The sequence below is a fragment of the Vombatus ursinus genome, unplaced genomic scaffold (assembly GCF_900497805.2).
Source record: "Vombatus ursinus unplaced genomic scaffold, bare-nosed wombat genome assembly UNPS02001287.1, whole genome shotgun sequence".
Taxonomy (NCBI): Eukaryota; Metazoa; Chordata; class Mammalia; order Diprotodontia; family Vombatidae; genus Vombatus; species Vombatus ursinus.
In genome coordinates, this window is record NW_020941065.1 from 1,007,192 (window position 1) to 1,034,089 (window position 26,898).

The 26,898-nt window shown below is 43.7% G+C and overlaps 1 protein-coding gene across 1 annotated transcript in view; it reads left to right on the plus strand.

Moving 5' to 3' along the window:
- The window catches only part of OAS3 (2'-5'-oligoadenylate synthetase 3), a 33,574-nt gene extending 7,247 nt beyond the window's left edge, over positions 1-26,327 (plus strand). Inside the window, exons 5-18 of the mRNA XM_027862116.1 lie at positions 344-497; positions 1,627-1,781; positions 7,944-8,004; positions 8,115-8,321; positions 9,943-10,225; positions 11,819-11,994; positions 13,351-13,601; positions 14,322-14,466; positions 15,081-15,254; positions 21,031-21,313; positions 23,345-23,520; positions 24,475-24,713; positions 25,237-25,384; positions 25,790-26,327. Coding sequence (XP_027717917.1) covers positions 344-497; positions 1,627-1,781; positions 7,944-8,004; positions 8,115-8,321; positions 9,943-10,225; positions 11,819-11,994; positions 13,351-13,601; positions 14,322-14,466; positions 15,081-15,254; positions 21,031-21,313; positions 23,345-23,520; positions 24,475-24,713; positions 25,237-25,384; positions 25,790-25,801 — 2,464 coding nt within the window. The 3' untranslated portion in view covers positions 25,802-26,327. The remainder of the gene's footprint in view (positions 1-343; positions 498-1,626; positions 1,782-7,943; positions 8,005-8,114; positions 8,322-9,942; positions 10,226-11,818; positions 11,995-13,350; positions 13,602-14,321; positions 14,467-15,080; positions 15,255-21,030; positions 21,314-23,344; positions 23,521-24,474; positions 24,714-25,236; positions 25,385-25,789) is intronic.
- Positions 26,328-26,898: the final 571 nt, after the last annotated feature.

The following is a 26,898-nucleotide window of genomic DNA, read 5'->3' on the forward strand; positions in this document are numbered from 1 at the left end:
ACATGGAAATTTAGTCTTCCAGTGAAATTGGTAGCCAGTGGCCTGTGTCCTGGTCTCTGATCCCTCCCTACTCGTTACCTGTATGACTATGGGCAAGATTCTTCTAGTAGCCTTGGTCCTCCTCTGTGCTCCACCACACAGGGCCTGCTAGAAGAATAATTGTGATCCTGAAAGCAAAGGCTTTGGCACTAGAAAGCACTATGGAAATGTCAACTATTAATATTACTGTAGTCTATGTTACTTGAAGGATTTGGAGAGGGGCATTCCTGGAGCAAACGTATTCTTGGCTTTGGTGACCTGGGAGGAATCTCTTCATTAGCCTTAACTCTGCTTTCCCCTTTAGGCCAGTGATCCTGGACCCAGCTGATCCAACTGGTGATGTAGGGGGTGGAATTCGATGGCGCTGGGACAAGCTGGCACAAGAAGCCCAACTATGGTCATCTGCCCCATGCTTTCAAAATTGGTCTGGGACCTGCGTGCAGCCATGGCATGTGCCGGTGAGTGACAGGCTTCTCTGGCATGTGTGTATGTGTGACACCCCCAGGAAGGGCCCCCATGCCCTCAGGCAGCCTTTGCCTCTGCACAGCACCCATCCTCCTACTGTAGAGTACTCATACTCATGGTAATCTGAAGTTGGAATCTGGAGGTCTACTCCTGATCTGACCTGAATATTCCAGCTGTGCCCTGACCATCACAGGCTCCCATGAGACTGGCACTTTCCATGATCTTTGGGATTTGGAAGAGTTCTAAGGTGTCCTTCTCGATTCCACATCTGTTACCCTAAACTGGACCCCAGCATGGTTACATCCCTTCCCTTACCCCTTTTTGGTCCATCTCCAGGAAGACCACTTTCCACAGAACCTTTTAATTAAGCAGTGGAGTCCTGAGATATGCGCAGAACCAAGACACACACACACACACACACACACACACACACACACACACAGGGAGAGAGAGACAGAGAGAGAGAGAGAGAGAAAGTGGTTTGTCCCCTGGAACTGAACAGTGTACTCCCACTGGGTACACCTCCCACAGTGGGCCCTGGGGTGGTCACTTCCCAAGACCTGTTAGTGACCTCGACTTCATTAGAAGATCCCATAGCCTTTTATTTTCAGTCACACTGCTGGCCACCTTGAGCTTCTACCATCATCATTTGATAGACATGGCAACTGAGGCTCAGGGTGGAAAAATGTCTTGAGTAAGGTCACTAAGCCACTTAGTGACAGAACCAGGACTAGAATGGAGCTCTCTAGACTAGTATAAAGTTCTTTCTTTGTTGTTGCTACTGTTGAGTCATTTTCAGGCATATCTGACTCTTTGTGGCCCCATTTGGGATTTTCTTGGCAAAGATTCTAGAGTGGTTTTCCTTTTCCTTCTTCAGCTCATTTTAGAGATGAAGAAACTGAGGCAAACAGGGTGAACAGAGTTGTCCTGGGTCACCCAGCTAGCAAGTGTCTGAGGTCAGATTTGAACTCAGGAAGATGTGTCTTCCTGACTCCAGGCCGGACACTCTATGCACTATGGCACCACCTAGCTGCCCAAGGTTCTTCCTCTATGACCTTAGTGACTCCCATTCCCAAATCATGGGTAGGCAGATTCCCCAAGGTAAATGTGTTTTCTTTTCAGGTGGAGCAGACCCAGGAAGGAAGCAAGGGCTTTCCCCCAACCAGTTTCTCAGAAGAGGACTTCCACATTTGCGATCCAGTGCCATTGGAAGTGAGCGATTGTTACCTCCAAGGAGACCCTCCTGCCCAACAGGAGTCTAACTGCACAATTCTCTGAGTCTGTTCTCCCCAACCTCTGGGTCTCAGTGACCTCAGAGGGAGAATAGCACGTATTGGATAAGAGGGCTACTAAAATCCTTCCCAACTCTCAAATTCTTTAATTCCAAGAAAATTAGTGGCAGAAACATGTAGTGAAATCTTTATAGGGATAATATCTATAAATGAACAAGGTTGGCTTGAGCCAAACAGAACAGAAGATCTTCTAACTCTGGATATGGGATGCTATAATCCTGTAACCCCTAGATTGTGATCCAGGTAGAAATTCAAGCCACCCTTGATTTCTCCTATCTATATCTCATTTGTATGTAGTTACTAGTATGATGTCTCCCCTTGAGAGAAATGATCATTTCTCTCTTGTATGAATAATTAATTATTGAATCAGGACCAAGGTTTTTCTCCTTTTTGACTTCCTCATCCAGAAATCAACCAGTATGGGAAATCTTAGACAAAGACTTATCCAGGAAAAGAAATTCCAGGTTTAGGCTAATGGATGGATTCCTGCTCATTGTGTTTACTCAGACAGGTCTGGGAAGATGTGGATTCTTCTTTTTGTCAAACAGGTGATATGGAAATTGATGAGTACAAGTCCTCCAAGCCCCTCATTGTAATATAGTCACCTTCCATGCTAAAATTCATTCTCTCATTAATTGTTAACCAATCAGAGTTGATTGCCACCCTTAAGAACACTTGCTCTTCTAAGAACATATAAATTGTGAGCCCAGTGTCATGAGGGGTCTTTGGCATTGGAGAGTACCACTGACCTCTTTTATTAATAACATGCTAGCCTTATTAATAAAATAATTAATTACTCAGAAATTATGTTCTTGAACTTTTTAAAGATCACAGTTTAATAGACTTGAGTTCCTTAAGATGAGAAACTGTTTTTGTCTTTGTCTTTCCAGGATTTAGCACAATGCCTGGCGTATACTAAGGGCTTAGTAATGTGGGACCTAGGGAATACTACTAGATAGTGGGCAGGTAGAACACAGTGGTGTTTCTGTTTCAAGTATCATGTTAAATCTTTGTACTGGTGACATAGCACCTGGAGGCCAAATAGCATGAAAAGAGATGCCCAATGAAGGTTCCTCACCCTTTGGGCACTAGCCCAGCAGTCTCATTTAGATGGCATCTCTGTGCCGGCCACGCTGTGCACTCTCCTCCTATAAGGAGCAGGCTGCCGGGGTCATACTACTTACCAGTCTTCGGAGCCTATCCGGATAAACACACAGAGACGAGCCCGACCAGGAGGTGCCAACACTGGAACTTTATTCAGAGGCCATCACAGCAAGGCCAAGCAGGAAGGCCAGAGCAAGAGAGCAGGAGCAAAGAGAGAGAGCGAGCTCGACCACTACCTTTCCTTAAGTACCTACTTAGCCCCTCCTCCTCAGCCCGCCTACTAGTCATTGATTGTAGGATCAGATACCGGAAGGGGATGTCTGGGTTTAGCGCACCAAGGGAGAGGAAGTGGCGCAGGAGGCTAGGACCGGATACAGGAAGGAGGCATCTGGGATTAGTGCATAGACAAAAGGGAGAGTACTTGACCTAGGAAGTCAGGCCCAGATACCGGGAGGAGGCGTCTGGGGTTGGTGCTACACAAAGGGAAAGTACGTGACCCAGGAAGTCAGGAAGGACACAGGAAGGAGGTGTCTGGGGTTGATGTTGCACTTAGGGAGGGGACTAAGCAAAGGGAACTCGTCCTCTGCCGTCCCACTCCCACGTGGCACAGCCCCCTGCCTCAGGAACACGTGCTCCGGCTACTTCCTTGTATTCTGTTCCTTCCCCAGCTATCACAGCTCCACATAGCATTGCCCACTGCCTCAGGAGCTTGAGCTCCGGATACTTCTCCGTATCCAGCCCATCCCAGTTCACCACAACTCCACCTAGCACAGCCACTGCCTCGGGAGTGTGAGCTCCGGTTATTTCCTAATATCTTGTTCCTACCCCATCTTGCCACAACTTTCACTTGGCAGTAGTCAACATCAGACAGTCCCTCACACATCTCCATGAGGAGTAGAGAGTCAAGGGGAAGTTAAGCACTTCCTGGGGCAGTCGACATGTAGCCTTGATCTTTATGTGCCAACTCTATGCTTACTAGGTAAATAAAGTTGACTTTTTTTCTCCATAGCTAGTGTCTACTTAGTCATTGATGCCATCTTGAGAACTAGGTTTGGAACAGCTGCAGGCAGCCTCTCACAACAATAATAAATGCTTAGTACTCCTCCCTGGATCTCAGTTTCCCTACTGGGAGTACTTATGTCCATAAGTACTGCAAGGACCTGTAAAGCTTGCCCATTCATGGGTTCCCATGGCAACCCCTCCAGAGCTGTCATCATGATTTAAAGACTCCATCATTTAGTGGCCAACCTTGCAGCAATGTGCCTTCCCAAACTCAGGTAGACTGGTCCTTGGCCAACCGATAGCCATACTCCATACTTGGAGTCTTTCCAGGTGAAAGGGAATCATGAGGTCTGGGGTTCCACTGGGATGACCTTTAAGAGCCCAAGGTCACCTCCCCACAGCAATGGGGCACCAGAAGAAGACTATAATAGAAGAAAATGGGTCAGGTAAGTATGACAAAGGAAAAACATGGCTGACATATGCTCCCTTCTCCCTTCTCCCTCTGAGAATCCCTGGGTTCCTCCAAAGCTGAGTTTACCTGCCTCTTCCTAGAGGCAACTGTTCCTGACCTTGCTAGCTGTTCATGCCCTACTGAACCCCCCACCTGAAATGATCATAGTTTATGTCCAAGATTTTTAATCTTTTTTGAGTCCTGGACTCTTTTGGCAGTTTGATGAAGCCTGTGGACCCCCTTCTCAGAATTATGTTTTTAAATCCACAAAATAAAATTTAAAGGATTTCAAAGGAAACCAAAGGAAATGGGAAACTGATTCAGTATCTTCGCCACAAAAACTCCAAATGGGGTCATGGAGAGTCAGACAGGACTGACCAACAACAAAAATCTAAAATGAGGTGGTTAGACTGGATAGCCCCAAAGGTCCGTTTCAGCCCTAAATCTGTGATCCTACAAATCCCAAGTAGAGAATATGGGAGCTTGTTTTCTCATAGCCAGCAAAGATCTTTAAAATATGGATATGGATATAGATATAGATACAGATATTTCCCCAATTACACATCAAAACAATTTTTAACATTTGTTTTCTTTTAATTAAGTTTTGAGTTCTAAGTTCTATCCCTCCTTCCGTCCCTTTCCTCCTTCCTCCCTGGGGCAGGAAGCAATCAGGTATATACATGTGCAATCCGTACTATTAAGAGAAATGAGTTCAGCTTTGACCCAGAGAAAAACGGAAAAAAATGAACTTATTCTCCTTTCATGGGGATGGGGGTGTTGGTTGTTTTGACTGCTTTTTTCTTCTTTCTTTCTTTTTTATCTTTTGTTTTTAGAAGGGATGGCTCACTAAGGAGGTCAGAAAGGGAGAGGAATTTGATATAAAAACAAAGCATATAAAGAAACAAATTTACCAAGAGAAGATGGTACAGTGGTTAGAATGATGGACCTTAAGTAAAGAAGACACAAGTTCAAATATTGATTTAGACAGTTACTTGCTGTGTGACCTTTGACAAGTCACTTAATTGCTGCCTGCCTTAGTTTCTTCATCTGTAAAATAGGGATAATAATAGCCCCTACCTCCCAGGATGGTTTTGAGAATCAAATGAAACAATATTCTTAAAATGCTTTGCCAGTCTTAAAGCACTATATAAATACTGGCTATCAGCATTATTATTAATAAGTATTAATAATTTCATAATAATAATGACTGAGAAAGAGAAGACCAGTGGGGTGTCATAGAGACATAACAGTCAAGAATTGGAGGAGCTGCATTTCTAAAATATATAGAGAATTATGTCAAATTTACAAGAATGCAAGTCATTCCCCAATTGATAAACGGTCAAAGGATATGAACAGGCAGTTCTCAGATGAAGAAATTAAAGCCAGCTATAGTCATATGAAAAAATGCTCTAAATCGTTATTGATTAGAGAAATGCAAATCAAAACAACTCTGAGGTACCACATCACACTTATCAGATTGTCCGACATGACAAAACAGGAAAATTATGAATGTTGGAGAAGATGTGGGAAAATTGGAACACTAATGCCTTGTTGATGGAGTTGTGAAATGATCCAACCATTTTGAAGGGCAATTTGGAACTATGCTCAAAGGGCTATAAAAATGTGCATACCCTTTGACGCAGCAAGAGCACTTCTAGAGCTATATCCCAAAGAGATCATACAAATGGGAAAAAGACCCTCATGTACAAAAATATGCATAGCAACTCTTTTTGTGGTGGCAAAGAATTGGAAATTGAGAGAATGCCCATCAATTGGGGAATGGCTGAACAAGTTGTGGTATATGAATGTAATGGGATACTACTGTGCTATAAGAAATGATGAGCAGGCTGACTTCAGAAAAACCTGGAAAGACTTGTATGATCTGATGCTGAGTGAAGTGAGCAGAACCAAGAGAACATTGTACACAATAACAGCCACATTGTGTGATGATTAATATTGATAAACTTAACCCTTCCCAGCAATACAAAGATCTAAGACACCTCCAAAGGCCTCGTGATGGAAAATGCTATCCACATCCAAAGAAAGAACTATGGAATTTGAATGCAGATCGAAGCATACTATTTGCTATTCTTTTTTCTCTTCTGTTGAGTTTTGTTTCCTCTTTCTGGTAGCCTCCTATTGGTTTTAATTTTTACTTACAACATCACTAATCTGAAAATATGGCTAATAATTGGAAGAGCTGGGGGCAGCTAGGTGGTGCAGTGGATAAAGCACCAGCCCTGGATTCAGGAGGACCTGAATTCAAATCCGGCCTCAGACATATAACACTTACTAGCTGTGTGATCCTGGGCAAGTTACTTAACCCCATTGCCTAGCCAAAAAAAAAAAAGAATTGGAAGAGCCAACCCTGATCCTGCTGTTGTAACCTCCTGCCAATCTCTCCTCAACCTCTTTGGTTTCCTCAACTACAAAGTGAAGACATTAATTAATTAATATTAATGATAATCATTCAGTTGTTTTTCAGTCATGTCCAACTCTTGGTTGACCCCTTGTGGGATTTCCTTGACAAGGGATACTGGAGTGGTTTGCCATTTCCTTCTCCAACTCATTTTACATATAAGGAAACTGAGGAAAATAGGGGTGAAGTGACTTGCCCAGGGTCACACAGCTAGGAAGTGTCTGAGGCCAGATTTGAACTCAGGAAGATGAGTGATCCTGACTGCAGGCCCAGCACTCTATCTACTGCATACTTAGCTGCTTAATAATAATAATAATAATTAATAATATAATGCTTTAAGGTTTGCAAAGCACTCTGCATATGTTCTCATTTGGTGCTCCTAACAACTCTGCAAGGCAGGTGCTATTATTATCCCTGTTTTACAGATGTGGAAACTGAGGCAGATAGAGATTAAGTGACTTACCCAGGGACACACAGCTAATAAGGATCTGAGGCAAGATTTGTACCTCCAGTCTACCTTGACTTCAAGCACTGTACCAAATTTGTCAGAGTGAAAAATGCAGAAACAAGATAATAATGTACCTGGTAACACCAATAACATAAATGAAAACAGCCCTAATAGGCAACTAGTTTCTGATTGATTACAATGATCAGTCCTGGTTCCAAAGAACAGGGGATCAAGTCCGCTCTCCTCCCCAGCTGTGAGAGGAGGATCATGGGTGTTTTGCCATGGTTCAGTCCCTTTGTCCTCTGATTTGGCTTCAGTTTTTTCTGAGGACTCAGCGGCAGGGTGGGCTACGTGGAGCTCTGACATCTCTAGGTTTGGGGGCAGGGGTGGGCAAGCGGTGGGACAGAGCTTGAGGGTGAGGAGGGTTAGGGTTTTGCCCAGAGGGAAAGAAGAGCCAGGCAGTGGGGAGCTGGGGAAGGATCCAGGTAGAAAGGGAAATCGAAAGTAAAAGAAATGAGAGAAAGAAAAGAGGAAGAAACCACAATTTCCTGCAGGTAGCAGATTTGGAGCTGCCTCTGAAGGGGAAGAGCCGCTGCAATAGCAGTGAGGTTGGTTTCAATTCTCTAGTAGGAGAGACAGTACCCTCCTCTCCTTTGCCTTCTCTTCCTTCCCTCCATCCCCGCCTCTCCCTCTGGGCTTCAACCTCTCAGTTCTTTCCGCTAGCAGGACCAGCCCTTTAGAAGAAACGAAACCAGCCCACGGGGCTGGGATGTTTTTCTCCCCAGTGAGCCAATGGGATTCGAGACTGCCTCTGGCACTCACCCACCCATGAGGAACAGAGCTGAAATGGCTTGGCTGTGAGCCAGGTAAGGGACAACTTCCTCTTGAAGCCAGCTCAGAACCCTACCTGCTGAAACGGGAGCCATGGGTCTGTACCAGACGCCGGGCAGGGCCCTGGACAAGTTTGTGCAGGATAATCTCATGCCACAGAAAGGCTTTCTGGATCAGGTGAGGCAAGCAGTGAACACCATTTGCACGGTGCTGCGGGAGAAGTGTTTTCAGAACTCCACCTCCAGGGTCCGGGTGATAAAAGTCATTAAGGTGAGTGAGTGAGGCGCGGAACTCCTCCCGCCTGGAAGATGAAGACAGGTGGGGGACCCGGGACAAGAGGGCAGGATCTGAAAGACCTTTGGAGACTGGGAACCTCAGGTCCATAGGCACAATTCACCAATAGACGAGCGCTTCTTAAGTGCCTACTGTGTGCCAGGTACTGTGGTAGGCACTGAGGATATCTATTGAAGGAAACATCAAAATACAAAAATATTTCAAAAGTAAACACATAGTGATTTGAGGGTGTAGAGAGGTGGGGCAGCACTGCCCCTGGAGAGAGCTCAGGAGGAGGTGGTGGGGATATGAGCACAGTGCCTGGCACATAGTAGGGGTTTAATAAATGTTTATTGAATTGAATTGAAAAAAAGAAATTGAAGTGTTCTAAGAGACAGCTTTCCAGGAATGTGGGACAGGCAGTGTGAAATCAAGAAAGAACAAATAATCCAGTGTGGACACAGAAAGGACTCATTTACCTTAAATCTGGAAAGGCAGTGAGGAGCCAGGTTGGAAAGGGCTTTAAATGCCAAAGAGAAGAATTTATCATAGACCTAGAGGCACTAGGGACTCACTGAATGTTCTGGAGCAGGGGAATGGCAGGGTCAGACCTGTACACTTTGGCAGCTGTGTGGAGAATGGATTGGAGAAGGGAGAGTCTTGGGGCAGAGAGAGAGAGAGAGAGAGAGAGCAGTTCAAAGGCTATTGCAATAGTTCAGGCAAGAGACAGGGGTCTGAACTAAGGTGGTAACACCATAAGTGAAGGGAGGGATGCAGGTAGGGAAAATGTCACCGAAATAGAGTTGGTAAGTTTTGGCAACTGATTCAGTATGGTGGAGGAAGGGAATGAGAGACACAGTCCTTTCCATGGGATGGCAGAAGGAGCTCTGAGCCTGGGAGCCAGGAACCCTGGATTCTGGACAGAGATCTGATGCACAGAATGTTTGTGCTAGAAGAGTGCTTAGAGATCATTTAGGCCAACCCTTCATTTAATTAATTGGGAAACTGATATGCAAGGTTGCTGATCCAAGGCCCTATCAGTGCATTAATGGCAAAGCAAGGGATTGGAACCAAGGGCCTCTGAGCAAATCACTTCTCCAATCTGGGTCTCAGTTTCCCCATCTGTAAAATAGGGATAATGATGCCTCTCTACCTCAAAAGGGCTGAAGCTAGAACAATTTTGAAAACAACCTGTTACTATACAGATGTAAGAGCTAGGCAGTATGGCACCCAGGGTACCAAAGCAATATGGCATCAAGTTCTGAAACTTACTACTTGTGTAAGGAATAGAAGTCACTGCTCTTCTCTGACCTTCAGTTTCTTCATCTTTATGATAAGAGGGGTTGGACCAGATCATAAGATTTAGAAAAGAAAGGGACCTGACAGGTCATCTAGGTCAACTCCCTCACTTTAAAGAAAGGGAAACTGAGGCCAGAGCAGGGAAGCAGATTGCTCAAAGTCACACAGATAGCAGAGCCAAAGGAGGTTTGAACCCAGGTCCAATATCTCCAAATCCAGGACTTTGCCTACTGTACCACACTGCCTCTCAAAAATCCTTTCCAAGTCTTCATACATCCAAGTTCCCATCACACCAGGGCTGCTCTTGTCTCCTCCTCAGGGTGGCTCCTATGGCCGGGGCACGCCCCTGAGAGGTGGCTCCGACGCTGACCTCGTCGTCTTCCTCAGCTGTTTCAAGGCCTATGCTGACCAAGGGGCCTGGCAGCCAGATGGCTTCGATGAGATCCGGGCCCAGTTGGAAGCCTGCTGGCAGAAACACCCACAGGCCTTGAGCCTCCAGTTCTGCGCCCAGGGGGATCCTCAAGCTTTGAGATTCCGGCTGGGGTCAGCCACGCTCCACAGCTGGATGGACGTTTCGCTGAAGCCTGCTTTCGATGCCCTGGGTGAGTGCCTGGGGACTGTGAGGCAGCATCCTCCCCTGCAGTGAAGGGATCCAGACAGAAACTGTTGTGTCTGAACACTGGAACTCTCAGAAATGCCCCTGCCTTCTACAAGGACTTTAATTTCCTCCACTAGAGTTATCAGAGGGCTGCTATACTTTATCAGGCGAGCTTGGTAAATCACTTCGTGCTCTGTGACTGCAGAACACTAATTCATAGAATAATAATAATAATAGCAAATAGTCATATAACACTTTACATATATATTATCTCATTTGATCACAGAATATAAGGGCTGAGAGGGGCTTTAGAATGCCAAATATTTGAGCTGGAAAGGGCCTCAGAACAGGCAATGTCAGAGCTGAGAGGGCCCTTAGAACAGGTAATGTCAGAGCTGGGAGGGGCCTTAGAACAGGGGATGTCAGAGCTCAGAGGGGCCTTAGAACAGGGGATGTCAGAGCTCAGAGGGGCCTTAGAACAGGGAATGTCAGGGCTTTGTTGTTCAGTTGTGTCTGACTCTTCATGATTCCTCCTCTTCAGAAGGCATATAAACGGTGACCCCACCACCATTAGGGGTCTTTGGTCTAAGAGAGGAAACTAGGTGGTGCAATGAATAGATCATAGGACTAGGAGTCAGGAAGACGTGAGTTTGAATCCCACCTCAGACTCATGCTATCTAAGTGACTCTGGACAAGTCACTTAAGACACTTAAATTGTGCCTCAGTTTCCTCATCTGCAAAATGGGGGGGATGATGATAATTGCATCTACTTCCCAGGGCTGTCATGAGAATCAAATGAATTAATACATGTAAAGAGCTTTGCAAACCTTGAAACTCTATGTAAATGCTAGCTCTTATTATAATTAATAATAAATAAAATGGGCACTCCTAAAATAGAAGAGAAGGAGATTATACAGAAAACTGCAGATCTCTATTATGTGAAACTTACTTTTCTTTTTTTGGACAAAAACATAGTGAGTGATTTTTATCTTATTAGACTCAGTCCAATGCTCACAGCCTTTCTAAATCCTTAGGGATCCTGAGGTTGTCATCCTGTGTGTTAGCTATCCTTCCCTCTTAGAAGACATCCACACATTTGATGAGCAGGCCATCTCTTCCTTTATTCAAGTCACCAACAAAATTCCAGATTTTATACCAGTCTGCGGTAGAATTAGGCTTGGGACCACCAGTCTAGGCCATGCTACCTACTTTAAATCACAGAACAGAGCCTCAGGACCTATGTGTCCATTGCGGGTTTGTGCGCCACTTTTTCCTTGACCTATTGACAAGATGGTGCCATGGAAGAAACCCTAGCTTTACAGTCAGGAAGGTCACTTCTCCTTCTTGGGTCCTGATCTGTGAAAGGAAGGAATCCTAATGGATCATCTCTAAGGTCTAAATCTATGACCCTAATGGGGTTTCTCACACTTTCCCTATTGGACCTCTGATCTGGGGAATGGTGGGAGTGAACAGGAGGACAGTCCCTGGGTCCAGAATGGGGGAAATGATTTCTCCACATCTTTGGAGTCCCCACCCTAGGAGAGAAAGCCTGCTTAGTTTGCGGCAAAGAGATGATATGTGTGTTGTTTCTTCACAGGGCCTCTCAACCCTGGCTCCAAACCTAGACCCCAGGTCTACGTAGACCTCCTCAGCAATGGCTCTCCAGCAAGCACCTACTCTGAATGTTTTACTGAGCTCCAGAGGGATTTTGTCAACAGCCGCCCCTCTAAGCTGAAGAATCTCATTCTTCTAGTGAAACACTGGTACCAGCAGGTGAGACCTGGGACACATTAGCACTGATAAACGAGCACTGTCATTAAAACTATTAGAATCAAATCTCTGAACTTTTCTTTTTTAAAAAAGGAGAGGTTTTTCATTTATCCTCATTACAGATAATGCTTGTTGTCAGTTTTAGATACAGACTACTTAACATTTTAAGGAAAGCACCATTTATTCCTATGCTTTCTAGTATTTTTTAAAAATAAAAATGGGTGTTATATTTTGTCCAAAAAATTTGCATCTATAGAAATAATCGTGATTTTTGTTATTTTGTTATTAATATGGTCAATTATGCTCAAAATTTTCCTAATATTGAACCACCTCTGCATTCCTGGGGAAAAAAATTCAGCCTGGTCATAGTGTATGATCTTTATGATATATTACTGTAATCTCCTTGCTGGTATTTTATTTAAAATTTTGCATCAATATTCCTTAGGGAAATTGGTCTACGTTTTTTCTCTGTTTTGACTCTACCTGTTCTAGGTATCAAGATTATATCTGTGTCATAGGAGAAATTTGGTAGTTCTCCATTACCTATTTTTTAAACAGTTTATTTGGTATAAAAATTCATTGTTCTTTAAATGTTCAGTTGGATTTGCTAGTAAATCCATCTGGTCCCAGGTTTTTTTTCTCTTTAAAAGTTTATTTATGGCTTATTCTATTTTTTTTTTTTAAGATAGGGTTATTTAAGCACTCGATTTCCTATTATGTTAACCTGGGCAATTTATATTTTTGCAAATATTCATCTATTTTATTTAGATAGGCAGTTTTATTGGCATATAGTTAAACAAAATAGCTCCTATTAATTGTTTTTATTTCATTTTTATTGGTTGTATAATCACATTTTTTCATTTTTAATACTGGTAATTTGCTTTTTTTTTCTTATTTTAATCAAATTAGTCAATGGTTTGTCTATTTTATTGCTGGTTTTTTTTTAAAATAACTCCTACCTTTATTTATTAGTTCAATAGATGTTTCTACTTTCAATTTTGTTCATCTCTCCTTTGACTTTTGGAGTTATAATTTGTAATATGATAAGTACTTTAATTTCTAATATAACAATATGATAGATATAACCCACATGAATGGAAGCTTTTGGGGAATCCTCAGTAATTTTTAAGTGTTTATGGGGTCCTGAGACCAGAATGCCCCCAATATAAAATATCACTTTTGAACCTCATAAACAACCCTATGAGGTAATCTATCAGGTCTCTTTCTCATTTTATCTAGGTATTTTCAACTAGAGTTTATGCTCCCAAAGACCAGAAAGCCTGTCTTCTTTTCTGTTACCTGTAGTACCCAGGGTGGGTAAAGACTTGTGGATTGATTGACTGGTTTGGGTTCCATTAGGTTACATCACAGTATGAGGCAGGCCAACAAGATGACAATTATTTGCCTCCGGTCTATGCCCTGGAGCTCCTGACCATCTATGCCTGGGAACAAGCAGGAAAGAAGGAAAAATTCCACACGGCTGAAGGCTTCCTGACAGTCCTGAGCCTAATCCGGAACTACCAGCAGCTCTGTGTCTACTGGACAATCAACTACGACTTTGAGGATAAGGCCATCAGGAGTTGCCTACAAAAACAGCTGGGAAAGCCTAGGTGTCAAGTCTTCTCGCCTCCCACTTCCTAGGCCTTCCCACTTTGCTCCCCTGGAATTGAAAGCCATGAGCCCAGAATCTTCCCTGCTATACAGCAAAGTCAAGCCAGAGTCAGAGCTAGGGCCAAGATGGCAGAGCAAAAGCAGTGTCTTGCTTGAGCTCTCCCCCAAACCCCTCCAAATACTTGTAAAAAATGTCTCTAAACAAATTCTAGAGCAGCAGAGTCAGAGCTAGGCAGTACTGCGAAGAAAGCAAGGTTGTTTGGAGGCAGTGGGGAGCTAAAGAGCCAATAATAACTAGAGCTAGCATTTAGAGAGTGTTTCAAGGTTTGTAAAATGCTTTACATCTGTTTTCTCCTGAGATCCTCACAGCAACACTATCCAATAGGAACTATTATCCCCATTCTATAGATAAGGAAATTGAGGCTGAGAGGTTAAGGGATTTGTCCTGGGTCACACGACTTTCCTCAGGCAAGATTTTAATTCAAGTCTTCCTGACCTCAAGTCCAGCACTGTCTCCACTGTGACGTTGCCCTTCTCAAGGTTTTTCTCAAGGGATGCTCTGGAACCCCTTAGCTATTTTTCCCCAGTCTGCTTTGTCCAGACTTCCTCCGCCTCATATTCCTTCTTCTTGTCCTTTCCTCTAGCCTGTCCTCTGCCTATCTAGTTAGTCCCATGATGGGAAGGCTTACCCTTCATTTATTCTCTCTACTTAACTACAGGCCCCTGATCCTGGACCCAGCAGACCCAACCTGGAATGTGGGCCAGGGGAGCTGGGAGAGGCTGGTCCAGGAAGCTGAAACATGTGGGTGTCAGCCCTGCTTTGTGCATGGGGACGGGTCTCCAGTGCAACCATGGGATGTGATGGTAAGAGGCAGGGCCTCTTTGAAAAATGCTCCCCTCTCAAGAGGAAGATGGTGTTCTCTGCCCCAAACATTGATATCCTGATGAAATCAGTTATGATGAAGTGGTTCTGCGGGGGGCTGGAGAGGCCAAGAATTCTTGTCGCCATTTTGCAGATGAGAAAACTGAGCCTCAGAAGGGCCCAGGGTCCCAGACTGGGACCTAGGTCACCTAATTCCCAGGTCAACACTGAAGACAGATGTAGTCTTGTATGTTTTTGTTTTGTTTTGTTTTGTTTCATTTTGTTTTTGGTGATGGTGGAAGATTAATTGGGCTGCCTGGCTATATTTGAGTTTCAATTGTTTTTCATTTGTTTGTTTGTTTGTTTGTTTGTTTCAATTGAGGGAATCCCCACAACCACACTCTTACCCCAGCCCTAGAACGAAGTGTCTAGGCCATCAAGATATAGTACAAAGAGCCCTGGCTTGGGGTTCACGTCCTTCCTGTTTGACTTTGGGTAAATGCATTAACTTTCTTGGCTTCAGTTTTCTCATCTGTCAAAATGAAGGGGTCGGCTTCTGCAGTCCCTTCTGTCTCGGAATCTACAATTCTTTGATCCCTGGTGTCTTTCTCTTCAGCCAACTCTGCTTCAACAAACTCCATCCTGGGACCTGGACAGCTTCATCAGTAAATTCCTCCAGCCCAACCGAGAATTCCTGGGTCAGGTGAGCAGAGCCGTGGACATCATCTGCTCATTTATGAAAGAAAACTGCTTCCGGAATTCATCCACTAAGGTGCTCAAAGTAGTCAAGGTGAGCCACACATACAACGGGACCCCCAAAGGAAGGATATGGCACCCCCCATAATCAGAGGGGGTTAGAGTTGGAATTAGGGATAGAGTTCATCTGGGAGGTAAAAGAGGAAGGGAGGAAAGGGAAAATGCATTTATTAAGAACCTGCTGTGTTCCAGGCACTGAGCTAAGTAAACACTTCACAAAGGTTCTCTCATTCTATCCTCACAATAACCCTGGGAGGTAGGTACTAATATTATCCTCATTTTACAGATGAAGAAACTGAGGCAGACAGAGATGAAGTGTCTTATAAGCAGATTAGATAACTCCCTTGAGTGAGGAGGAATGAGCCAAGGATAGGAGCAGATCTGCCAGCTCTTCTAATTTACTGGGAGACTTCCTAGAAATCTACTCTATCCCATCTCCCTATCCCCCAATGCCTAAATCAAGTTGTTTTTCTTTAGTGAACACCAGGACACAGTGGTAAGTAAAGTTACTAAGTGGCCATGTCTAGACACTGAACCACCTTCAAGGTCCCAGAAGAAGTATAAAGTTCAGCTCTTATCCAGAGACAGACAACTCCCAAGATAGTGTCTGGAGTCAAAACCAAGCACTGAGAGTAGAACCTTAAGGCATAGTGAAAAGAACCTGGATTAAGAGGGCCTGGGTTAAAATCCTTCCTCTGGAATGTACTACCTATAAGCTTTGCTTATGCTTTAATTTTGTTGGAGTTAAATACTGCCTTCTTAGAGATGGATGAACGATACTGCTGGTAAACCCTGTGGAGTTCTCGTTTTTTCATTTAACAGCTTCTGAATTACCCTATCACTTTTGTCAAACCAATCTTGATGTTTGCGAGTATTCTGACCCAGATGCGCAAATTTAGATTATCCACCCCAAATGTTCACATGGACTATGTGTACCCTACCTGTGGTAGAACATTTTGAACTCCTTTAGGTCTGATCAGCCACAGCTGGATGCATTGTAACTTGGCTCTAACATAGTGATGTCATTTTGGTCCTCTTCAAGAACAAAGGACAAGGTCGTTGAGGCCACATATAGCCCTCTAGGTCCTCAAGTGTGGTCCTTTGACTGAATCCAAACTTTACAGAACAAAACCTTTTATTAAGGGAATTTGTTTTAGGTCCTAGGACAAGTAATTTAAATTCTTTTCCTGGGTCTCGTTTTCTTAATCTGTCAAATGAGAGGTGCAGTGATTCAAAAGATTTGAGACATAGTTTCTGGGTAATTTAATCATTATATTAATAAGGCTAACATGTTATTAATAAAAGGATGGTCATTTGTCTGTCTCTTAGACCAAAGACCCTCATGGTGGCAGGTTCACAGTTTATATACCTTTTGAAGAGTAAATGGGTGGGAATCAACTCTGATTGGTTAACAATGGGAGAAGGAATATTACAATGAAAGACTGAAAGTGACATCATATCACCCATGGACTGAGAGACTATCTCTGTACCCAGACCCTCCCCAGCCTTGGGCAATCTATTAAAAGAATTTATGCCCCACCCAAGCCTGAGCAAGCCTGAGCAAGCCTGAGCTGAGCCTTAACAACCCTAACAGAGTGGGGTCTTAGTCTAATCTCATTATCAGCAATATCCTTCTAGAGACTGAACATTTAAAATCTGGACTTTGGAAAAGGGGAGGAACTCTGGATCTCCCCAAATCATTGGTTATTAATAATCATTTCTCTCCAGGGGTTGGTGTAGAAGGTCTCTTCTAGGACATCTGAATGGGACGTAGGGTGGCATGGAGGTTGGATCAGGGGAAAAGAGAAAAGCCCCCAGAAGATGTGGCTCACAGCAGCCCCTCCCACTAGAGTACTACCCCAACATCATCTCAGTCAGACTAGATACTACCCATCATTCTATGAAGCTTTCCCTGACTCTGTAGTCAGACAACCTGGGTTCATATCCAACCTCTTATATTTTCTACTTGTGTGGCCTTGGGTATCACCTTACTTCTTGGGCCTCAGTTTCTTTCTCAGTAAAATGAGGTGAATGGACTAGAATGATTTCTGAGGTTCCTTACAACTCTATATCTGTGCACCCATGTATACTCACAGCCTCTGTCTGTACCTCTCTGAGGCACACATCCAGGGGTGAGCTGAAGCCAGCTCATTCCAACTCTGAGAGCTAATTGTTAAATTTTCAGTGTGAGCATTTATACTTTGGAAATAGGCAAACACTATGAATCAGGGCTTGGTTTATTGTTTTTTTTTTTGTTTTGTTTTGTTTTGTTTTTTTTGTGAGGCAAAGTTAACAAAAGGTTAAGTGACTTGCCCAGGATCACACAGGTTTATTGTTTTATTGAGTGTCTATACTTAAGAAAGTAATGGATAAAATGCTAATAATAATGCAGGTTAAACTGAAAAAAGTGTTGTGAGTAAATTTAGGGGGGAGAGGGAAGCTAGTTGTTAAATATTTTCCAGCATACCCAAGTCATATCCCTGTCTGTTTGGCATCATAGCTATAGGAGAACCTGTCTTACAGGATCATAACTTGATGAGAAACATTAATGTTGCTGTTATTGTAATTGTTATTATGCACCTCCATTTTTCTCATAGCACTCAAGGCAAAGCCTTGCCCAGTAAATGTTTGTTGATTAAATGAACCAAGGTAAATTCAAAATCTAGACAGACCACAGTCAGTCAAAGAAGGTTCAGACACATGGGGGTCAGAACACCAGGACAGCATGGTATGAAGGCATTGCTGGTATAAAGTACTTTAGACATCTCACTTTATCTCATTAGATCTTTGTATCAACCTTGGCAGAGAGGCATGGTAGGGCTCATTATCTCCATTTTACAGAGAAGGAAACTGAGGCACAGAGTGTTCGTTACTTGCCCAAGGTCATGCAGCTGGTAAGTTGTATTGTCCAGACTAGAAGCCAGATCTACCCTGTATCCAGTGTTCTTCCTTGTCATGTGGGGATGGGAGTGGAGACAGCATATTTCTTTGACCTTAATCTAGAATCTATACTTGTATGGGGAATAGGGAAATCTAGCTTTGACACAGAGCCAGAACCTAGGCAGGGTGATCAGGGCTATGCCCCAGAGTAGAAAATTTAAAGGGCTGCTGACGTGTTCTCCATTACAAAAGAAGGTAGAGGCAGATCCTGGTATGGGAAGAGCCCTGTGAAAGATGGGGGATAGGGAATGGGGGATGAGTGAGCAGCTTGACTCTCCTGGGATGAGGGAAGAAGGAGGGCAGTCCCTACATACCAACAGTGGTAACCTATCAGGTACTTCCTCACAGTCTACCCAGAAAGAAAGAGTACTCAGGAGGACCTGATCTGTCCTCAGACATTTGACACTAGCTGTGTGAACCTAGGCAAATCACTTAACCCCAACTGCCTCAAAAAAAAAAAAAAAAAAAAAGAGCACCAGAGCCTATGGACCAGGGCAGGCTGGGAAGACACCCTTCCTCCCCACTGATTAACCAGCCCATAGCAAGGAGAAGTGGGGCCCTTTAGGATGTTAGGGAGAAATATCTCCTCTTTGAGTTCATGTGATAGATTCTAGCTGCCAAAATAAATCTACCACAAATGAAGAAATTATAGAGGCAAAAATTTAGGTTTTGTTATGCTTAAGCAGAAATTCAAGAGGTAGAAAAATAACACTAAACTGAGATTAGGATTCTAATGAAGCTTTCTATAGACAAAACTACATCAGAGAGACAAAGAAATCATTTTTGTATATATTGCAATCTCATACTTCTTTTAGACTTAAAAGTTTAAATAAAAGACAGGCTCATAATCCCATGCTTCCTTCAATATCATAAACAATGAACAAACTTTAACAAAATCATAATCTCATACATCCCCTAAGGAAACAAACCTAGTTAAACAGGCTCCATAGGTAAACTAAGACAGGTTATAATTACACATTTAGGTGGCTCAGCACTGGACCTGGAGTCAGGAAGATGTGAGTTCAAATCCGACCTCAGACACTTAGTAGCTGTGTGAGCCTGGGCAAATCACTTAACCCTGTTTGCCTCAGTTTCCTCATCTGTTAAATGGGCTAGAAAAGGAAATGGCAAACCACTCCAGTATGTTTGCTAAGAATCATTCCAGTATGTTTGCCGAGAAAACCCCAATGGGTTGAGTCAGACATGACTGAATAACATTTAGAGGGCAATGGACTGATTGAGAGGGGAGATCTACAGGCCTACAGGATGATCCTTCCACCAATGACTAAATCACTTTGGGAAGCTCAAATTCTCCTGATTCTTATTGAGGAATGTCTAAAAGTTTAATTTTTTAAAAATTAATTCTATCATTGTATTACTCAGGTTTTTAGCCACATGAGACAGGCTTTCAGCTAACCAAAAGTTGCAGCAGGAATAGCTCTAAGCCCTGAATAATAAGAACCAGTAAAAGAAATATTAAAATTCTCATAAAAGTTTATAGAATTTTCATAACAAGGAGGGGTAAGATCTAGGAAAGAAGCTAACACCTCAGCTCCTAGTAAGGGGCTAGAGTGTCCTGGGAACACTTTGGCCTCTCCCATCTTTTCTTTCTTTTGAAGTTTCACCCTCCTTGGCTTTTCAAATTTTCTTGCCAATGGGAACCCTAGGGAGGGTGAGTAAACATGGGGCCAGGGCTCATCTGTCAGGCACTCTTCTTAGCTCAAGTGTTTACAGTGAGATTTGAGACCAGAGGCAACTCTTCTGAGAAAGCTGGTGCACCCAAGGAAAGCCAAATTTCACCAGCCTGGCAGAAAGAGGAGTAGACTGGGAGTCAAGACACCTGGGGTTCTAGGTCCTGTTCCAACACTAATCCTGGGCTTCTGTTTCAATAATAATAAATAGTAGTAGTAGTAGTATCTATATAGTGCTTTAATCTTTGCAAAGCACTTTACAATATCTCATTTGATCCTCACAACAATTTTAGGGGGTAGGTGCTATTATTGACCCCATTTTACAGTTGGGCAAACTGAGGTGGACAGCAGTGAAGGGATGGACATAACTGATCACCCTGTCTTAGTTCAGACTTTATGTCAACGCTAGATTTCCCTATTTCCCCTTCAGGTAGAGGCTCTAAATTAAAAAAAAAAATTAAAATTAAATCTGCTGACTCCTCCCTGGCCCATGGTCATACAGCTAGTAAAGTGTCTGAGGGAGGATTTGAAATCAGGTCTAACTCCAGGCCCAGCACTCTAGCCACTTCAACACCTAGGGCCTTCTATAAAAACAGGTTGTGCAAGGTGATCACCAACATTCCTTCCAACTGTACCAGTCTGTGAGACCATCAGAATTGAATTCCACTTAAGTATTCTACCTCAGCTTGGTCCCAATTTCAGAAGTGGAATGACTTTGGAAAAGTCATTTTCCCTCTCTAGGGCTTCCCTAAAATTTTTTTTAAAAAAGTACTATCACCAACTTTTATGTTTAATCTGAACCCCACTAACATTTTCTCCATCAATTTCTTCTGTCCAGACAACCAACAAAACAATAAATCAAGCCCTAATTCGTAGTGTTTGTCAATTTTTGAATTATAAATACTAGCTGAAAATTTAACAATCGTCTTTCACAGGTTGTGCAAGCCGGCTCCAGCACACGTCTAATAAATGGTCTCTTTTCCAGCATCGGAGTGGAGGAGCAGCTTCCCTGTGTTTTGTCCCAAGGCCTCTGCCCCTGGAGGTCATTATCCCAGGGTCTCTGTCCACTCCCTCCCAAGCGAGAGTGTCTCTTGCCCAGATGGCCCCTGCAGCTCAGTGATCCCTGGTCTCAGCTCTGACCTGACACTTTCCCCTTTCCTCACGCCTCCCCCCATTCAGGGAGGCTCTTCGGCCAAGGGCACCGCCCTGAGGGGCCGCTCCGATGCCGACCTCGTAGTGTTCCTCAGCTGCTTCTGTGGATTCGCCGACCAAGGGACCAACCGCGCGGAAATCATCGCAGAAATCCGAGCGCAGCTGGAAGCCTGCCGGCGGGAGAAGCAATTTGACGTGAAATTTGAGATCTCCAAATGGGAGAATCCCCGGGTGCTCAGCTTCACGCTGACGTCCAAGACCCTGGACCACAGTGTGGACTTCGATGTTCTTCCTGCCTTCAATGCTTTGGGTGAGCTGCTTTTAAAGAGAGATGAGGGAGCTCCCCTAGGTCCCCATTCTCCCAGGGACTGGACTTTCTCCCCTAACCGTTGGTGTTCTTCTGTATGTCTGTAAAAACACCCTGTCTTTTGTCCAACGGTGATTCCTGCCCAAGCAAAGCGCAAATCTCATTTGCTGTTTGTTTGCTTTCAAATATATTTCGAGGTGTTGACTAAACCCTAGTTAGTACCTGCTGTGATTTACGACTAAGTAATCACTCCAGATTAAGCAATTACACCTTGTAGCCAGGGTTTGTTTTTTTTTCTTCTCTCCCACTCCCACTTCCCTCGGTTCCTCTCCTGGTCTTTCTCCTTTCCTTTCCTTCTCCTTTCCTCTCTCTCTGTCTGACCATCTCAATGGAGGAAGGGACTTGGAGTCAGAAAAGCTGAAATACCTGGGTTCAAATCCTTCCTGAACCACTTTGTGACCAAGTCACTTAACTTTTCTAAGCCTCAGTTTTCACATCTGTAAAATGGAGATTGTAATAGCGCCAAGTTTGTCATGAGGACCACCATACATGTATGTGAGTGTGTGTGTGTGTATATGAATTCATAATTTTCATATTAATTGCTATGATATGTGTAATGACTAAACTAATAATTTAGTTTTCTCAAGAGCTGTCTCTCTGACTTCAGAGTTAGAGCTCCCAATGCAGCTTAAATTGATTAATCAAAACCCTGACAACAGCTCACAATCACTGGACCTTAAGTGAATTGAATGGAAGATTGTAGAAGCTGTTCATGTCACAGAACTCTGGTTCTGTACTTTAGGGGAGGTGCTCACAATCCACAAAGATTTGACTCCAGAATTATTGTATTGTGAGACTTAGGGATTTATTATGGGAAACCACTAAATGATTGTTTGTAATCCACCTTCCCCAGTTGTGATTTCAGTATATAACCTGTGCTTTTACTTCACCTAAGAGAATATTCCTCACTCTGAAACTGATTAAACTATTTGATTATTGGCACTCCAGTCTCTAGACCTGCTTTATGTGGCTCTAAGCATTCTCAAGTTAGAAACTGGCTCAGTAAAAATCTTGTTTATAGATACATAGATAGATAGATAGATAGATAGATAGATAGATAGATATAGATATAGATATACTTTGAAAACTTCAATATTAATGTTAGTTGTAATTATTATCTCCTTGTTTTTCTTCCTTTCTCTTTCCTTCACCTTTTCACTCTTGCTATCCTTCTCTCTTTTTCTTTTTCTCCTTTTCTATCTTCCTCAGCAGGATATAAAGCCTGATACATTATTTTCTTTCCTTTCTTCCTTCCTTCCTTACCTCCTTCCTTTATCCCTCCTCCTTTCTTTACCTCTTTCTTTCCTTCTTCCTTCCCTTCCCTTCCTTGATTCATTTCCTTTCTTCCTTCCTTCTTCCTTTTCTTCCCTTCCTTAATTCCTTCCTTCCTGTCACCCTCTTTTGCTGTCTCCTTTCCTTCCACCTCTCCCTTTCTTTAAAAAAAATGTATGAAGTTAAATTAATTGAGATAATGGAGAACATCAGGACGAGAAGGGATCATAGATCAGTCAACTAGTTGGTCAGCCAGCATTGATTAAGCACTTACATGCCAGGCACAATGCTAAGCCCTGGTTTAGATGTCTAAAATCACAGACTTGGTGGTAGAGCTGGAACTAGGACCCAGGTCTTTTGCCTCTCCAGAGGAGTCCCCTCCTTCACTCATCAGCAAAATGAAGGCATTGGACGCCACGGCCTGTGAGGTTCCTTCTAGCTCTAAACTCTGTGGCCCATGATCCTCTAGCTGTCCCTGATATGCTGATGAATGATCCCTTAGGTGAATGGGTAAGATATCGTAAAGCAACATATACAAAACCCACTAAGCCGTGAGACCTCAGGTTTTCAAGATGAAATACACCTTCAATTTTGCTGGTATCTCACACAAGAGTTTCCACAAAAGCCCACAGCCTGCACCTTACACGATGGTAAGCTTAATACACTGGTAACTGTGGTATGTTTCTTTTCTCCCCATTTTAGGCCAGTTGAGCTCAGGCACAAAACCTGATACCCAGGTCTACATTGATCTCATCAACAGCTACAATAATGGAGGCGAATTCTCCTCCTGCTTCACAGAACTGCAGCGAGATTTTGTTATCTCTCGCCCCACCAAGCTGAAGAGTCTGATCCGCCTGGTAAAGCACTGGTACAAACAGGTAAAGCCCAGTAGGCAGCCCCTCCATTCTTCAGGGCTGAGCCTCCGAAGGCTCTCTCTTGGGGGTCTTCCAAGGTCTCTCCCAACTGGTACTTTCTATGATACACATTTACTTCCAACTTTGAAATTTTATGTTCTAAAAATCCTTCCAAATCAGACATTCCTTGTTCTAAGGCTCCTTCTAGTTCTGACATTTCCTGGTCTAAGGCCCCTCCCAGCTCTGACATCTCCTGTTCTAAGGCCCCTCCCAGCCCTGACCTTCTCTGTTCTAAGGCCCCTTCTAGCTCTGGCCTTCCTTGTTCTAAGGCCCCTCCCAGCTCTGACTATCCCTGTTTTCAGGCCCCTCCCAACCCTGTCATTTTTGTTTTAAGGCCCCTCCCAGCTCTGACACTCCCTGTTCTAAGCTCCCTCCCAGCTCTGACATTCCCTGTTCTAAGGCCCCTCCGAGCTCTGATATTCTATATCATAAGGTCCTTTCCACATCTGATATTCCACGTTCTAAGGTTTAGTATAAGGGAAGGCAGGGACAGGAAATGAGTGACTTCTTCTCAGAAGCAGAGAGCAGCCATGGTCTGACTTCCTGGGGAACACCCAGCTGGCTCTGAGGTTACCTGTCTCTCCTTCCCCAGATAATTTTCTTCCTCAATCACAGCCGCCCACAGAATCATAAGAATAATAGTTCACAATGACCTTGGAGATCACCTTGTCCTACTCCTTCATTTTATAGAGTAGGGAACTGTGGCCCCACAAAGATGAGTGTCTTGCCCAAGGCCACACATGTAACAAATAATAGAATCAGGATTCACACCCTGGCCTTAGGACTTCAAATCCTATGCTCTTTCCAACCAGCTAGTCTACCAACAATACAAACCAACTCCTGGACCTCCTGAGGTGTGGCAGAGTGGGGAGGGCAGTGACCTTTTTGCCCATTGCCCTTTCTGCTTTTTCCCACCAGTGTATGAGAGCTCCCAAAGGGAGAGGAGCACTCCCCCCACAGTATGCACTCGAGCTCTTGACCATCTATGCCTGGGAACAGGGGGATGGGACACCACAGTTCAACATGGCTGAAGGCTTCAGGACAGTCCTGGAACTGGTCCAGAATTACAAGAACCTCTGTATCCACTGGAAGGTTAACTATAACCCTGAAAATGAGATCATCAAAAATTTCCTTACTCAGCAACTCCGGAAACCCAGGTTCTAACCCATTCTTTCCCTCCCCTTCTCGTATAGCGTTCACTCTTTAAGTCAAAACAAGAGGCACCTTGTGTTAAGTGCTAGATCCTTAAAGGAAGGAGAAAGGGAACAAGAATTTATTAAGTGCCTACTATATGTGAGGCACTGTGTTAAGTGCTTTACAAATATTATCCTCACAACAACTGATAGGTAACTGTCCCCCCCCCCCAAAGTGTTTCTCTGACTAGGCAGAATCCTGAGTTCTTTAGCACCCCAAGGGACAAGGGGCAGGGATATAGGTCTCTATTTGTGAGGCAGTGGAAGAAGGCACCAGAGGGATATGTTAGGGATCTCAGGATCACATATTTGGGGCTGAAAAGGACCTCCAAAGTCATCTAGTCTAACCCCTTAATTTTTTAGATGAGGAAACTGAGAACCAGGAGTGGGGTAGAGAATTAGTCTGATATAGGAAATGGGTTGTGGATAATCCATACATGTAGAGTTAGTTATGACTGAGACATAATCTCTTGAATGGTACCCATAGACCAATCATCCTGGATCCTGCCGACCCAACTGGGAATCTGGGCCATGGCACCCGCTGGGACCTATTGGCAAAGGAAGCTGCCTCCTATGCAAATTCTGTATGCTGTGCAAACAAGTCTGGGGACTTTGTCCAGCCCTGGGCGTTGAAGGTGAGAGAAATCTTCAGTAGCTCAGAATTAGGAGAGGGTTTGGAATCTCCTGAGGTCACGTGATGGCAGCTCTGGCAAGGAAGTGAAAACTCTGAAAATGTCCAGAGCTGAGCAGATCAGGAAAGAGGAAGAGAAAAGGAGATAGCTGTTGAGTCCAGATAATCCTTCCTTACCCACAGATGATGATGTGAACCAGAACCAGGCATCAGAACAAAGCCCTATTGATTTCCATTCTCAGTGGCCTGTGGTCACTTGATGGTGCCTTCTTTGTCTTGGTTTTTCCAACAGCCCATTGGGAATCTCCTATTTGCTGGCAGATTTTTTTTACCGGCAGAGGTTTAGGGTGCAATGGTACTTGTGTAGACTGGTATCAGTACCAAAGAGATGACCTTTGTATTTCTTTAGGTCTCTTCATGAACCTGGAATATCCTGTTTCTGAACCCCAAATTCTTCATCATGTGGACAACTTGGCTATCACCCCCTCTGTAGAGCTGAGATGCAAGATCTTCTGACAGATGTGTGCATATAAAAACCCAGCCCTAGCCACCTCTCCATTTCCCCCAGGGATTGTCTTAACTATGACCTATTCTCCCTTTGAGTACTGTTGCGGACCCTTTTCCCATTTCTCACCCTATAATGATGGTCCTTACCTGTGCTTCAGTCATCTGTCCTCTGTTTTCTTGTGTATGTTGTCTTCTTCAGAGAGTTCATTCCTTCCCATGATGTTAGTTATCATCTCTGCAGATGCCACCAAACCACCCAACTCCAGCCCTGATCTCTGTCCTGAACTTCACCAGGGTGACCTAGCAGTACCTCAAATTCAGCATATTTAAAGCTGAATCACAAATGCCAGACTTGTAGGCATGCAGATCTGGGTTCAATTCCTTCCTCTGACATTTTCACTAGTTGCTCAGTCATGGACAAGTCATTTCATTTCTGAGAGATTCCGTTTCCCTATCTGTAAAATGGGGACACAATAATACTTGTAGTACCTATTTTGAGCAGCTAGGTGGTGCTGTGGATATAGTGCATTTCAGGTCTGTAGTCAGGAAGATCTGAGTTCAAATCCTGCCTCAGATACTAGCTGTGTGACCCTGGACAAGTCATTTCACCCTATTTGCCTCAATTTCCTCATCTGTAAAATGAGCTGGAGAAGGAAATGGAAAACCACTCCATTATCTCTACCAAGGAAATCCCAAATGGGGTCATGGAGAGTTGGACATGAGTGAACAACAACAAAAAACATCTATCTCACAGGGTTGTTGTGAAGTTCAAATGAAATAACGTCTGTAAAGGGCTTTGCAAACCTTGAAGAGTTCGATTAGTGTCACAGAAAGTCAGAGCTAAGACAGCCCTTAGAATACAGAATGTCAGAAGAAGATGGGAATTTGTAAAATAAATGCATTTTGTTGATGTTTGTTTTTACATTGACTAGATTTTCCCCCCTTTATCCTTTCTCCTCCCCTCAAAGAGGGTCACTGCTTATAATGAAGTGATTTTTTGTTTTGTTTTGC